At 31.3% G+C, this 14297-nt stretch overlaps 1 protein-coding gene across 1 annotated transcript in view; it reads left to right on the forward strand.

The window, feature by feature from the left end:
• The first annotated feature begins 3337 nt into the window (after positions 1-3337).
• Positions 3338-14297, forward strand: part of LOC135135002 (dynein axonemal heavy chain 8) — a 37689-nt gene continuing 26729 nt past the window's right edge. Inside the window, exons 1-15 of the mRNA XM_064063933.1 lie at positions 3338-3493; positions 3563-3785; positions 3837-3985; positions 4920-5118; positions 5176-5339; positions 5514-5690; positions 5742-6065; positions 10405-10548; positions 11156-11430; positions 11487-11826; positions 11877-12003; positions 12056-12460; positions 12516-12695; positions 12755-12908; positions 13469-13692. Coding sequence (XP_063920003.1) covers positions 3356-3493; positions 3563-3785; positions 3837-3985; positions 4920-5118; positions 5176-5339; positions 5514-5690; positions 5742-6065; positions 10405-10548; positions 11156-11430; positions 11487-11826; positions 11877-12003; positions 12056-12460; positions 12516-12695; positions 12755-12908; positions 13469-13692 — 3223 coding nt within the window. The 5' untranslated portion in view covers positions 3338-3355. The remainder of the gene's footprint in view (positions 3494-3562; positions 3786-3836; positions 3986-4919; positions 5119-5175; positions 5340-5513; positions 5691-5741; positions 6066-10404; positions 10549-11155; positions 11431-11486; positions 11827-11876; positions 12004-12055; positions 12461-12515; positions 12696-12754; positions 12909-13468; positions 13693-14297) is intronic.

The following is a 14297-nucleotide window of genomic DNA, read 5'->3' on the forward strand; positions in this document are numbered from 1 at the left end:
ATGTGTGTGACACCTGATTAGTTTTTTTTTTTGTATGTCTTATCTATACTTCTATACTTATATAATAAAGCTGAAGCTGTTGTTTATTTGAACACGCTAATCTCAGAAACTACTGGTTCAAATTCAAAAAATCTTTTTATGTTGGATAGTCCATGTATCATATCTACATATAGGCTATATAACATCACGCTACGATCATTAGGAGCGAAGTAGCACTGAAAAATTCGGAAAAACGGGAAAATTATTCCTCCTTTGACAGCTTCCGTTGCTTACGCTGCTTAAACGGTTAAAGTTACGTAAAAATCATGTATGACGAAATTGTTCCCCTCTAAAAGTTCTAAAGAAAAGTCCGCGACAGCATATGTCTATCTTTTAAGGTCGAGTCAGTATAACCTTTTTTATGGTAATGAAATTTGTTCTAAAATAATAATGCATTATTATGTATAAAATTCTCGCGTCACTGTTTGTAACCGAACTTCTCCGAAGTGGGTTGACCGATTTGTATGAAATTTTTTATGTATATTCGGTAGGTCTGACAATAGGTTGTAAACTATTTTTTAAACCCCTAAGTGATAAGGGTGGCCCACCCTAAAAAATTTTTGTCTATTTTTTGGACAAAATTTTTTATTTTTATTTTTTTAAGATTTGGCATCAAAAAATACACATAACCCTAAACTTTCACCTTTCTACCACCAACCCCCATTTTTTAATCGTCTATAAAATAAAAATCAATTGCTGTTCCTGTTAGTCTCGCTAAGACTCAAAAACGGCTTGACCGATGTGAAAATTTTTTTATATTACGGGGATGGTTTATAAATAAAAAAATAAGGATAACTTAAAAGAACAGTTAAAAAATAAAAAAATTCTAAAAATTTTGTATGGGAATCGCCACTTCCAATTAATTTCAATAGTTGGCGTTTCTGACGGACCTGTCGTTTAACTGACGTGTCATACAAAACTAATTCTTCCGTGCGATTGTGAAAAGTATATTGCATTTCAAATCGTTCTTTGTTTTTTCGTAAAAAAAAAACGTCGTTTATTTTAAGAAAAGTCTTGGTTAAAGTGAATTTAATTACACATTGCGAAAGTTTCTTATTCATTTTGATCTGCCATTCTATTTACCTATATTCACTTTGTTGGTTTCGACAAAACCTCAAAGTTTACCGTTATTCGAGGATTTAATTTGAAGTTTTCAATATTTTAAAATTCTCAAGACAAAATTTACAGATTTGATTGACTGTGAAAATAATTCTGTGTCGTTTTATGACGTTCATTAAAATGCCGAGAAAACGACAAGCTCACATAGGTCCACGAAGTCAATCAAATGTGCGACGAACTACCTCAGGTGCAAACCGCAATGATTTATTTCATGGGTAATTCGGATATGGAAGTTGATCAGCGTTGTGCTCATAATCAACATAATCAAACATTGAAGCGAGACATTGGGTGGTATGAATAAAACTGAGTGGATACTCATATTCGAAGTACGAAGTACCTACTTCATTATTACTCTTACATACCTGAGCATCTACTCTATGTACTGAGTACCTACTTGGAAACATTGTATCTCTCCGGACACAAACTGAACATCTACGCGTTTTGTGAGCATTTAATCTAGAAATGAGCATCGGCGTGGCAAATAACTGAGCTGTCTGTAAAGCAGCTTAGAAAACCAGTAGGATCGTTGTAAGAGTGAATTTTAACTAAACATGGTGACTTTCATGAACGTGGAACGTCGTCAAAAGGTGCATTCAGTTTGAAAAACACATTAGGAGCAGGAATATCGAAAACTTTTCATGTAATTAACTTTTATTTATGCATAAATTGTGCAGTACTTATACTTTGGTGACTCGATTTTTGCCTTGATGGTTGAACACTGTCACTGTTGTCATTTTTTGTTGTATCGAGATGCTACTTGAGCATCAACTGTTACTTACTGAAGTATTAGTATCATCTAGAAAAACTAGAAATATTTTGATTTGATATTCGAGTAGATACTTCGTATTTCGAGGATGAGCATCTACTGAGTTTTATTTATATCAACCATTGTCAAAAAATTGATTGAACGATTCCTTCGCACTAAAATTATAATGGAACATATTCAGCATTTTCGAGTTGAGTCTTTTCTTCACACAATTTTGTGATGACCTAATCAACATTTACTATCAACACGTATACCACCTTGGATTGGTGCAGTGTAATACTAAAAATAACTGTATTGTATTCCCAAAATTATCTGCGAAAATCGAGTGAGCCATTCCATCAATTTTTTGGGGGGATAAATAAAAAATTTTTTTTTCAAATATTCTTAACAATTTACCATGCTTACAATAACTTATATACAAAGTATTCATTTTTGCAACTCTTGAGTTATTCACTAAAATAAATTGACTGATCCATATATTTTTTTGAGTCACTGTAAAAGCAAATCTAAAAAATATGAATGCAATGATAAATTACGAAAATATACTGATGATATTTTCCACATTTTAGATAGGATTTATTCGGCAAAATCTTGAGATGACGTCTTCAAGTTTTTGGGCTTGATAAACAGATATATATATTTTGATTGAAAACCTACCATGTCAAACAATAACTTCAAAACGTCTGCAATATTTCAAAATTCAGTTTTGCAATTCTTGATTAAATCAATAAAATAAATTGACTCAGTGATTAATTTTTTTGAGACACCCCCTATAAGCAAAACTAAAAAATATGAATGGAATGATAAATCACAAGTATAGTCTCATCCTATTTTGGACATTTTAGATAGGATTCATTTGGCAAAATTTTGGGCTGACGTCATCAATTTTTTGGAGAAGATAAGTAAATATATTTTGAATAAAAATTTCTTATGCTTATCATATGTTTAAAACATCTGCAAGATTTCAAAGCATTCGATTTTGCAGATTCAGAATTAAATTGTAGGTGAAACGAAGTTCACGGGGTCAGCTAGTGTTATATATATATATAACGTACAGTCACCAAAAATCGTCCTGTATTTGGAGTTGGACTTTTAACTGTCTTTTTCAGGGTAGCAGAGGATGAGAGAAACAGCTCTGATTTTAGGATGTTTTTGTTTAGCACTTTACTAAGACCAGCTATGCTACCAAATTCTCATTACAACTACAAATAATCCCTTTTCGATGCGGACAAACTTTAAGATAACAATCGTTCTTCAGAAACTACAAAAACCTCTTCAATCTAGTAGAATTAATTTTTGTAAATCATTACAGTAATTTGTTTTTATTTCGTTGCTATAGAAGTGAATTTCAACAACAAATGTCAAAAATCTATTTTCAATAGATTTACAATTTTATTTGTGTTTATTTCCTGTAGTTAAAAAGTTTTTAAAATGAGTCTAGAACCAGATAAAGACGACTTCTCCATGTTGATGGACGTTGCCAGATACATCGCAAAGTCAGCAGAAGCCAGTAGAAAATCAGGAAGTGCAACAGCATTTGCATTGGCGGAATCTTTCAAAGAAAAATTGGTATAGTTAAAAGAACAGCTTACGATAATTGTTGCTATTTTCACAACGTGGCGCTATAACTTTTGTTAGGTAAAAGCGAAGGAAAGACGTAGCCAAAGATATCAAGAATTACAATTACCTCATCGACATGTCTGTGATTTGATAGCTATGCACCTAGATATAGAGCCAAATGAGGTTCTTGAAGCTGCTGTAGATAGCGACACTAACATCGAATTGTTGGACAGGTTACTTTCAAAGAATGGTATTTTAGGAATGTTAGTTTATTACCAAGATGGACCTGGTTATGAAATCGGTATTTTAAATATTTGTAACAACAAATTCTTTTATATTTTATTTTCCCCAGATTCAGGAAGGTTTAATCCTAATGCTGTAGCAGACGTGACCATCAAGCGCTTATATTTTACTGATGGAATGGACTCAGCAATGAAAGAAATGGTACTTGGCATATACAAGTTATCAAATGTTGACATAAGCTTGAAAAATATTACCGACGTAAGTTTACATATATTCCATTTACGATCTTTCTGGATAAGGGATGACTGAGGAAATTTGGCTTTATTTTAGTTTAATAGCTTTAAAAATGAAGTTATGAATGCAATCATTCCTTGAGAAATATTGAAGCATGCGTTGCCAAAGTTAGATTTTCTTTATCGGGTGGTATTGTCTTTGTCATTTGTACTGAAACACCATCTGTTGATTTTATTTGAAATTTAGCAACTGGTAACAGTAACAGCTTTCCGTCGACTGTGCACGACTTTTTATTAGAAAATTGTCTGAATATGAACCTTGCCAAATTTATGATCTATGATTTATGATGATTCAATAGAAATGGCAAAGACTATACGATAAACTTCGCTGTTAATGAACTTTTTCCTTTGCTGACTTATTTGATGTTTTATTATCATGTTTAAGATCATACGTACAATTTATTACTAATATACGTAGGTACAACATATCTAAAAAATTGACTTAATTTCACCATAAACTTGGAGCCTTAAACATAATCATCATCAGTTTAAATATGTGATGTATAACTACTAGTTATGCCCCTCTATTTAGCATATTTTTTAAACTTCATCTTTGCTGCATAAATAAGTTAAAATTTGAAAACAAAGAAGGGTAAACTTACTGGCTGAGTTTAATGTTTGAGTACAATCAATTTGAAAACCAGCATTATTAAATCTTAACATAATAATAGCAAAGAAATATTTAACCTTAAACCGAACATAACTCTACCACCAAGGTTAGTTAATAGAGAATCTATTAAATGACTTTGTCTACCACTTAGTTCCGTATCCTTCCATTTTTCTAAAACAGTTTATCCAACACATAAAAACCACAACCACCCCTTAGCCAGAAAAATCGTTAATGGAATATATTTTAAAATGATTATTATTTTTATTTTCGCAATGATTTAAATTTCCAGGCTCTCTTCGTTACAAAATTCGACATTGAAGCTGAAAATGGCAATTCTGTAGCCGTTTCTTACAACCTGTTGGCACAACTTATTGACCCATCTGTTAAGTTGAACAAAGATTGGGGAGACCTGCCTAAAACAGAAGTTGGCCTTCGTCAAAAAATCAATTTTGAAGGAGATTTTAATTCATTTGTTGATTTTTTAAAACGTATGTACCCAATTTTAATCGTCGCTTTTCAAAAACCGTCAATTTTATTTGTTTTAGAAACTAAACTCGATCTTGAAATGGTTGTCAACTTTATTTACGACAAAAATTTATATCGTAGAGACTTAATAAACGAGAAGAAGCGTATTGAAGCAATACTGAACTCGGCAACCGTCCACCAAGTAGAATCGACTGTTAGAATTTGGTGTAAACAAATGGAACGGGTAAATTTGCTGCTATTTTACACGTGTATTTAGATGTTTTTTTTATTGCCACATTTTGTCTTTTAATTCTTCCTAAATTTGAATTAAATTAAGTTAGTTTTAAATGAAAAAATGTTTGATAGAAATTAACTTTTAAAACTAAAGTTGTTAACTAATGCATGTTTTAAACATCAGGCTCTAGTCCAATATCAGCAGTTAAGACGGGAAAACGAATTTGTTGGACCTCTTGTGGAAATTGAATACTGGCGGAGACAACTTGCACGCTTTACAAGTATAGTGGAATTTTTGCAAGATACTCCTTGTAAAACTCATATTCAGTTCCTCGAAGCATGTAAAAGCAAGCTTTTAAAGGTAAACATAAGGAGCACAAGTTTCATTACTTATTTAATTCTTTTTTCAAAGGTTTGGTCTAAACATGAATGTGCCGTAATCGAAGCAAAAAACGAATGTGCCGACAACATGAGATACTTATATGCTTTAGAACAATTTTGCCATCCACTTTACAGATGTGAAGCAACAGAATTATTACAACATATTCCTCCTCTGCTACATGCCATTCGAATGACTTATACAACGTCTAGATATTATAATAACACCGGAAATGTGACAGCGCTTTTAGTTAAAGTATCAAATCAGATGATTAATGTATGTCGAGCCTATTTAAACTGCAATGGTGCTAAAACGGTATGGAACCAAAAAAAGCAAGTTGTGTTAGACAAAATTAAGGTAAGACAATATCTGTAATAATATGTATGGGTATTTCTTCTGAAACTCGGATAACTTAGCAGAGAAATTAAGGATTACAAATTGCTTTATCTAAAATTATGTTTCTTTATAATGGTTTTGATTGAGCATTGATTAAATTGTGTGTGAAAGGATCTTTTATAAAGTAGATATATATTTTAGAAGACAATAACATTTGTTTATTGCTCTACCAAAGGGTTTGCAAATGTCAAAGCTAAGTTATGACTTTATCTTTGGTTCCAAGAGACTGACAAGTCCATCAAAGGACGAAAAGCAACGTTATTAAAAATGAGTTAGGTATATTATTATTATTATTATATTAGTTTGTTTTTTATTTTAATCAGTACTTTTAATTACATTAATTTTTTCTAAAAGCAAACATCCTTCTATGCTACATGTTATTATTTTTATAGTTTTACTTGTATCAAAAATTACAGAAAAAAACAAAAACAAATTTAAAGCTTCAATCTTACACATCAAAACTTAAATCCTTTTCAATCTTAAAAATTAAGAAGTCGTCTATGTTATAAATTATTATCTTTATCACAAAGTCTTAGTTTCAATGAAAATTAAAATAAGAAAAACAAACAATCATAAAAATCATAACGTAAATCTTCTTCAGTATTAAAATCCAAGCACAAATTAACCAATATTACCTTCTAGGGACTCATGAATGTTAAAACGAAGAACATCTTTTGATTAAAAGGAGCCTTATTTCTTTTAGTTTTCATACAATTAACGTTATAAAAAAGACATTAAAAGAAAAATTTATCAAAAACAGTAATAAAAAATTAAAGGAATATTTTTTACTAACGGACTGAAATTTTGACCACCACAACTAGCAAGGAATAGAAAATGGCTGATTCGCAAATAAAGACACTATAACTAACTTCAAGTGATTGCTTTATGTTGAAGTTGAACAGATATAATATGTTTTTAGCTTTGAAAAAAATAGTTCATTTTCAAATTACATGTTTGACAAAAAACTGATGACGGATGTTGAATGCGGTAATTTAACTAAAAAAATTTTACTCGTTCTGTCCGAAAATATGGTATCAGGGGCGGCTCATGACTTGAAAAATTGATGAGGCAAAGCACAAAACGCTCTAAAATATAAATAAATCAAGATTACTTAAATATTTTCTATTTAGTCAAATAAACAAATTTGTAAACTCATTTAACTGTCCACAAAGAACCAACGTGAAGGTGTAAGGAGGTCTTGCAAGGAAAGGATGAGAATGACAGGACAAAAGGAAAGGGAAGCGTGGTCAGAAAAAACTAATATAACTTCTAACAAAAAACAAAATTAAAATAAACTATAAAGAAAACATATCGAAAAAGATCAAATACAACATAAAATAAAGCTAATTTGATTTATAACAAAAAACAAAATGAAAAAAATATAAAATATAAATACGGATTTATTTTAAATTTTTTTTATGGATCAATTAACGATTTACTCAAATCAGGAACCGGCGGTTTTAATTCCTTAACTACATACAATTTATCATCATACGTGAAAGTAGAAAAAACAGAACTGCCATTGTCATTTAACGTTAGTAGAGAAAAATTCCGATTTACTCGTAATCTTAAATAACGATTACCGAAATCAAATTATGACAAGCACAAAGCACCAACGCGACCCACGCAAACGTAGGCACTTTTAAGACAAAATTCTGTTACCGAAATTTTGAATAAATTTATACACACACAGATTTGTGGCAAAACAATCAACGGCCTAATTTTGAATACTCCTGCGAATGCAGACTGCATTGTAATCGCACGTTCCACGCGCGCAAATATTATAGTTGTCCATCTCTTTTGCAAGCACGGAAATGAGGCTAGCCTCAATTTTGTCTTTTTTCAACTCATACCGCTTATGAGTGTATTGCAGGTTGCTTGCCTATTAACGACATGATTTCTATATATGCTGTAGAGGCAAGCTTCGAGTCGGCCTCATTCGCGTCAAAAAATACATGTTGTGCCGAGTGTTTAAGCGCGCTGTTTAATTAAGGGAGCAACGAATACCTACCGAGATAAAAATAAGAATATAATTTTCTATATTTATTTTTAAAATTTTAGAAAAAAGACACAAATTATTGGCCGAAATGTGTCCGTATAAAATAATAAAAATCCTAATAAGGCGTAAAATTCATTGGTGAGGCACTGCCTCACCTGCCTCATAGGACAAGCCGCCCCTGTATGGTATACCTACATTTCACAAAATTATTAAAATTAACGAGTGGTGACCAGCAAATTATAATCAAGTAATTTTGTTTGCAACTTGTATAATAATGGAACATCATTATAAACAGTGGAATGAGATCTACGTTCGTTTCTGTTAAAAAAGTGACCAAGAAAATTACTACAATAACAACAAAATAAATCGACACCCGCTGAATTTAAAAAATAAGAGATTTTAGAACGAATAATTAAATTAAATAAATTATTTATTATAATAAATCTAATCAATGCATATCATTACTTGGTCTTAGTACCCGTAATGATAGAAGTCTTGCCTGAATGCCGGTCATTTCCGGGTCAGTGGTGGGTCTTAATAATAATATATTATAATCTAATTTATTTAATTTTAAGTATAAAATTCCTCATCTTAATAAATCCAAACTTCGTCGTGAGGGAAGGTTACCAACGAGATTGGTATGTTCTCCAGAAGCTCTAAATAAAGTCCCATTGCATATAAATTGAAATGCATTGTCTTTATAATAGTATTATTAAATAAAGTTACAAATGTAGGTATACCTAAACTGACCATTTTTTTTTAAGTCAAAACGGGACGTCCATACATACTACTAATAAAATAAATCTAATATAGAATATAGATATACCATACATACATAACATAACATACCCCAGTGGGAAGGTTAACAACAAAAATAAACAGAACTTTTTAATCTTCTTTCTTTATTTTATGTTCACAAAAATTAAAAATATTTTTAGTATTATAAGTAGTTATGAAAAATAAGAAGCAATCACCAGCTTCATTAAAGTAAAGCACCATTTATGTGACAGTAATTATTAAATTCCAACATAATAATATTATATTTTTAGTCGTATTTATATTTCTCGGAGGAACAAATTTGCTTTAATATTGATGGTGATGCGCGGTTTTAGAAAACGGGACAATTTTGCGTTTCAGATCATTATATGGGGACAACGGGACAGGTGGTCCAATAAAAGGACAGTCCCGTTCAAAACGGGACGCCTGGTCACCTTAGGTATACCATAATTTCGGACAAAAATAAATTTAAAATGTATACCATATTTTCGGACGGAGGGAGTATTTATTTATATTTAAATTTTGTCGATTATTTACACTACGTAAAGTATCCTTAAATATATACAAATTAAAACTAACTGGGTCGTATGCTTTTCTTTTCGTTAAGTCATTCACTATCTACAATTTAATGAACGTCTCTACATATTAATTAAAGGAAAATAATACGAACCGCTGTGTAAACCTAATACTTTAAAACATACATTCATTCTAAAGTGAAAATATGTAGTAGTGACAAAACCAGGAACTGATATATGAGACAAGTAAGAACGATTAAAAAAAATCAATACATACAATATATTTGGTACTATGATATGATGATTCGGCGTGGATTAAAACTCAACAATTTATTTCTTAATAACTCGTATTTTCACGATTAACTATTACAGCGATTATGTACAAAAATTATTCCGGCGAATTTCACTGGACGCTTTTGACTCCACTAGCTGAATAATAATCCGTTCCCCAAAGGTGGATTCTATATAAACAGTACGCGGTCCTCGCTTCTAGACTTCTCCGGAATCCCCATTTGCGACTTTCGTTTCTAGGCGTTTCTTTAGCGCTCCGTCGCTCAGTCGCAATGAGGATGAATCATCACCGGTGTAAGACGAGAGAGTTTTCGACGGCCAAAGGCATCGTACCGAGGCGGCGTAAGGGTGTATTTCGTAACTAGATATATGATCGGGTAGTACTGGTTTTTGTGTATTTCTCATCATTAAAAATTATTCAATATACTTGATAGGTGTCTAAAAGGCATATGAATACATGACGTTACCCGAGTTTTGTAGAATTACCCGTACAGGTTGTACATTCGATATAAATAAGAGAGGTATTTCAAATGGTATTTTCTTGTTTAGTTCACTACCTATAAGTATGTTATAGACTTATTTATGTAGTACGTATAGGTCATCATATAGGTGTCCTCTAACAACGCGTGGCTCTATACATAAAACAATACTATTATGCATGAACAATCCAAAAACATCCGATGTTTAACTTTAGTAATTTGCAATATTTTTTTCACAGGTTTGCTTAGACATGTACCTAAAATATTACCAATGTTTTAAACACATCCAAGAAGAAATGAAAGAAGCAGGGGAATCTCCTTTTGAATGTTCTGAAATGTATGTTTTTGGAAAATTTGAAACATTTAAAAAACGAGTAGAAGAAGTAAGTAAAAAATTCTTGTTATAATAGTATATAATATAACATAAACAAACATTTTTTGTTGTCCTGTCTATTTCAAATGGAGATATTTATTTGCTAGTTACCAAAATAGCAGAAGCCGTAGTGAGGCAGACTGTCACAAAATTGTTAACCAATACATATATATGTTTTAACATCGACCGTCTAGGTTTAAAAGTCGAAATTAGTCTTTTCGTGTGATAAATCAGGCCTGCAGTCAGAATTTTTGTCACGTTAAAAATTGCTTTTTTAATAAATGATTTACCTGAAATACATAATTATGGATTTTTTCCATCTGAATATACAGTTTACTATTTGTTAATTGTCGATCAAGTCGGGGGTCACTACTAAATCAAAATTATTATTCACCGTATAAATTTTAAACACAGATACTAAACGTTAACTGAAACAATTGCTATAACTAAATAAGTACTATAGTAAAATCTAAATTGTGACGGATACAGTTTAAATATTCGTCTTCTGTTTCTTTTTGTTTAATAATATTTTGTTTGTTCCAGTTATTTAACAGATTTTAAGTTTTTGCAGCATAAATATATGAATATAAAATCTTACAAAATTTGTAATTTTTAAGATTGTTGATGTTCTTGAAACAACGACTAGATACTCCATTCTCCAGAGCAGTAAAATTGAAAACATTGATCTCTTTGCGAACAAGTTCAAAAGCTTCTTTCAACATATTTCAACACAAAAATACGATGCTTTAAATCATCGGTTACCACATTTTGATAAAGATTACAATGAATTTAAACAAAACGTTGTGGACACTGAGTGGGAATTGGAAGAATTTGTAGGCAGTTCATTGGAAAAAAATACCAACGTATATAATGTTCTTAGGTTATTACGAAGGTATCAAGGAACATTCAATACAAATAATAAAACCGTTGAATGCTTAATTAATTTAGGTTTGAGAAACTGAAATTAGAATGTTTGCATCTTGATGAACGCTATTTAGAAGCCATGGAAATGTTTCAAAAAGAACTTGAGGATTTAAGAGATCGCTATAATGAAGACAGACAAACGCCTTTATTGCCAAGGAATATGCCTCCGGTAAGCGGACGTATTATGTGGATAAGACATTTATATAGAAGAATGGAAGAGTGCATGGAAGTATTTATAACCAAACCTAGAGTGATGCGACACAGGGACGTTCAAAAATGTATACAGTTGTATAATGCCATGGCAATGGTATTCATACATTATGAGCAAATTTATCATGAAGCATGGTACAAATTCGCTGGCCAAGTATGGAATAATTGTATACAACCAGTTTAATTCTGGAATCTAACTTACAGGTTCGAGCCTGCTTAAATACACCAATTTTAACAAAAGATCCAAAAACTAAGAGGTACAAGGTCAATTTTCATCCTTATATTTTGGAGGTAATTAGAGAATCAGAATATATATACAAACTGGATCTTCGTACGAATGCCTTACTTATTTCATTCTATTTAACTTTATTTGCAAATTTTAGCGGTCCCTGATGTTGGTCAAGTTCTTGTGTTCTGTAAAGAAAAGATACTAAATTCGTACGAAGTTATTAAAGGCTTGGTTGAACGTAATGATAATATTAGAGGCAACATTCCACCGTTGTTTATACCTCTAATTCGTTTACAATTAATGAAAATGGAGGACGCGTTCAGACCCGGATTTTCCGTAATTACTTGGACTTCCACTAAAATACCGGAATATTGTGACGAAGTTAATGGAGTTTTGGATTATATTGAAATGTTTGTAAAAGAAGTTAAAGATATGAAGGAAGCCAGAATTGATGAAGTATTAGATGCTATTGCCTCAACCACTTTAGTGCATCTTCCTAATGTTGCTTTAATACCAAGCGAATTTTTAGAAGAAAATAAAAAATACATGGACCAAGGCGGTAACTACATTTTGTAATTTTACATACAATATAATTTCATCATACTTCTTTTCAGTCAAGGAAATAGAATTAAAGTCATCAACTGCTGAACGTGCTGTCATTGATTTGATTGAAAAATTTTTGAGCGTTATCGAACAACCAGAATTACAAGATAAAAAGTATGACTGGCTAGATCCAGATAAAGCCATCAAACCTGTTGGGTCCGCTTCTCGTCTAAATGTATCTCCAGAAGCGGGTATTGTTCTGTGAATTTTTAACAGGAATGTAATGTTTTAATGTTGTTTTTTTTTTAAGCTTTCAGAGAAATCGACAGAAATGCACCATTAGATTTAAATTCAATTCATAATGACTGTTTAGAATTGTTTGCTTTTTTTAATATGAAGCTTTCTGAAGCTTTGGTTAAATGCATTAAATTATCATTGGAACAAATTAAAAAAAGGACGGCAAGGTAAAACCATGTTAAAGTAACAATTTACCCGTGTAGTATGTACAGTCATGCTCACATAAATCCCGTACAGATGACAATCTGAATTTATATCCATGCTATTGATTTTGTATTGATTTTGACACAACGTAAAAGTGAGGTTGTACGGGATTTATGTGATTGTAGATAATTAGCGAAATTACGTTCCGTACAACGTATTTTACGTTAACGTACACAATCTCCAATAGGGACACTGCATTTTCTATGTTTCTATAGATATAACAGTTTTTTCTACGTTTTGCGTGCTGTACGTTCTACGGAACGTGGTTTCGCTAATTGTCTAATAACTGAACACTGTATGTCATTTTATGAATTTATAAATTGTTTATGTAAGCATCTGATTTTTCAAATTTGAGTTGTCATAAATAGCACTCTCTTCATTGACCATAACAAACAAAATCTAGAATTTTTCAAAATTATTTGCTCGCTACTTAAAATTTAATCATACTTGTTTATAAAAGCATTTCGCTTAACAATTTGAAAAATTACGGTGACATTGTCCAACAAACGTAAATTTATTGTAGTTTGAGAGACGACAGCAGCGCGATGAATTCACCAGTTATGAAAACAAATATGGAACTACAAATCCCAATCATAGTTATTAATCCTACATTAGATGAAATTCAGAATTATTTTACACAAGTTATAACAAATCTTCAAAATACAATGAAATTTGTTTGCATGTGGGGACAACGTGGTACTAAAAAGAAGGCAATAAGGGAGAAACCTCTGAAATTTAAGGAAGTGGGTAAGTATAATTATTATAGCACTACAATTTAAGTTAAAGGAAATCGATTTTTCTACGATACTATTTTTTTTTTTTTCACTGATAAGTACGATACAATGATGTTTTTTGTGATATTAATAATAAATTAATATTAAGACAGTATATATAAGTAGGTATTTATGCATTTAACTACCGTTTAATTTATTAAATTTTTGTTCTATTTGGCCATGACGTGTAGATTCTACGACAACTGGTCGCAAACAATTGATCGCGCGACAATTGATCGCAAGCAACTCGTCCGCAGCACAATTGGTCGCACGCGACAATTGATCGCGGCGACAATTGATCGCAGCGACAATTGATTGCACGTAAATTGATCGCAGCGACAATAGATCGTACGTAAATTTATCGCAGCGTCAATTGATCGCAAGGTAAAATTCATCGGAAGTATTTTCTTTTATTAAAACTAAATATTTTGTATTCTGAATTTTAAGTTGCAATAAATTTAGCAACCAGGTAAGGTGTAAATATCGAATTAAAAATAATTTGAATATAGATAAATGACGAAGTTTGTAGTTGCACTTTAAAAATTAAAAAATACGAGCGTAAACACCTTGTTACATAAG

This window comes from Zophobas morio, unplaced genomic scaffold, assembly GCF_036711695.1.
Source record: "Zophobas morio isolate AGI-343-1 ecotype UQ-CSIRO unplaced genomic scaffold, CSIRO_AGI_Zmor_V1 ptg000024l, whole genome shotgun sequence".
Classification (NCBI taxonomy): Eukaryota; Metazoa; Arthropoda; class Insecta; order Coleoptera; family Tenebrionidae; genus Zophobas; species Zophobas morio.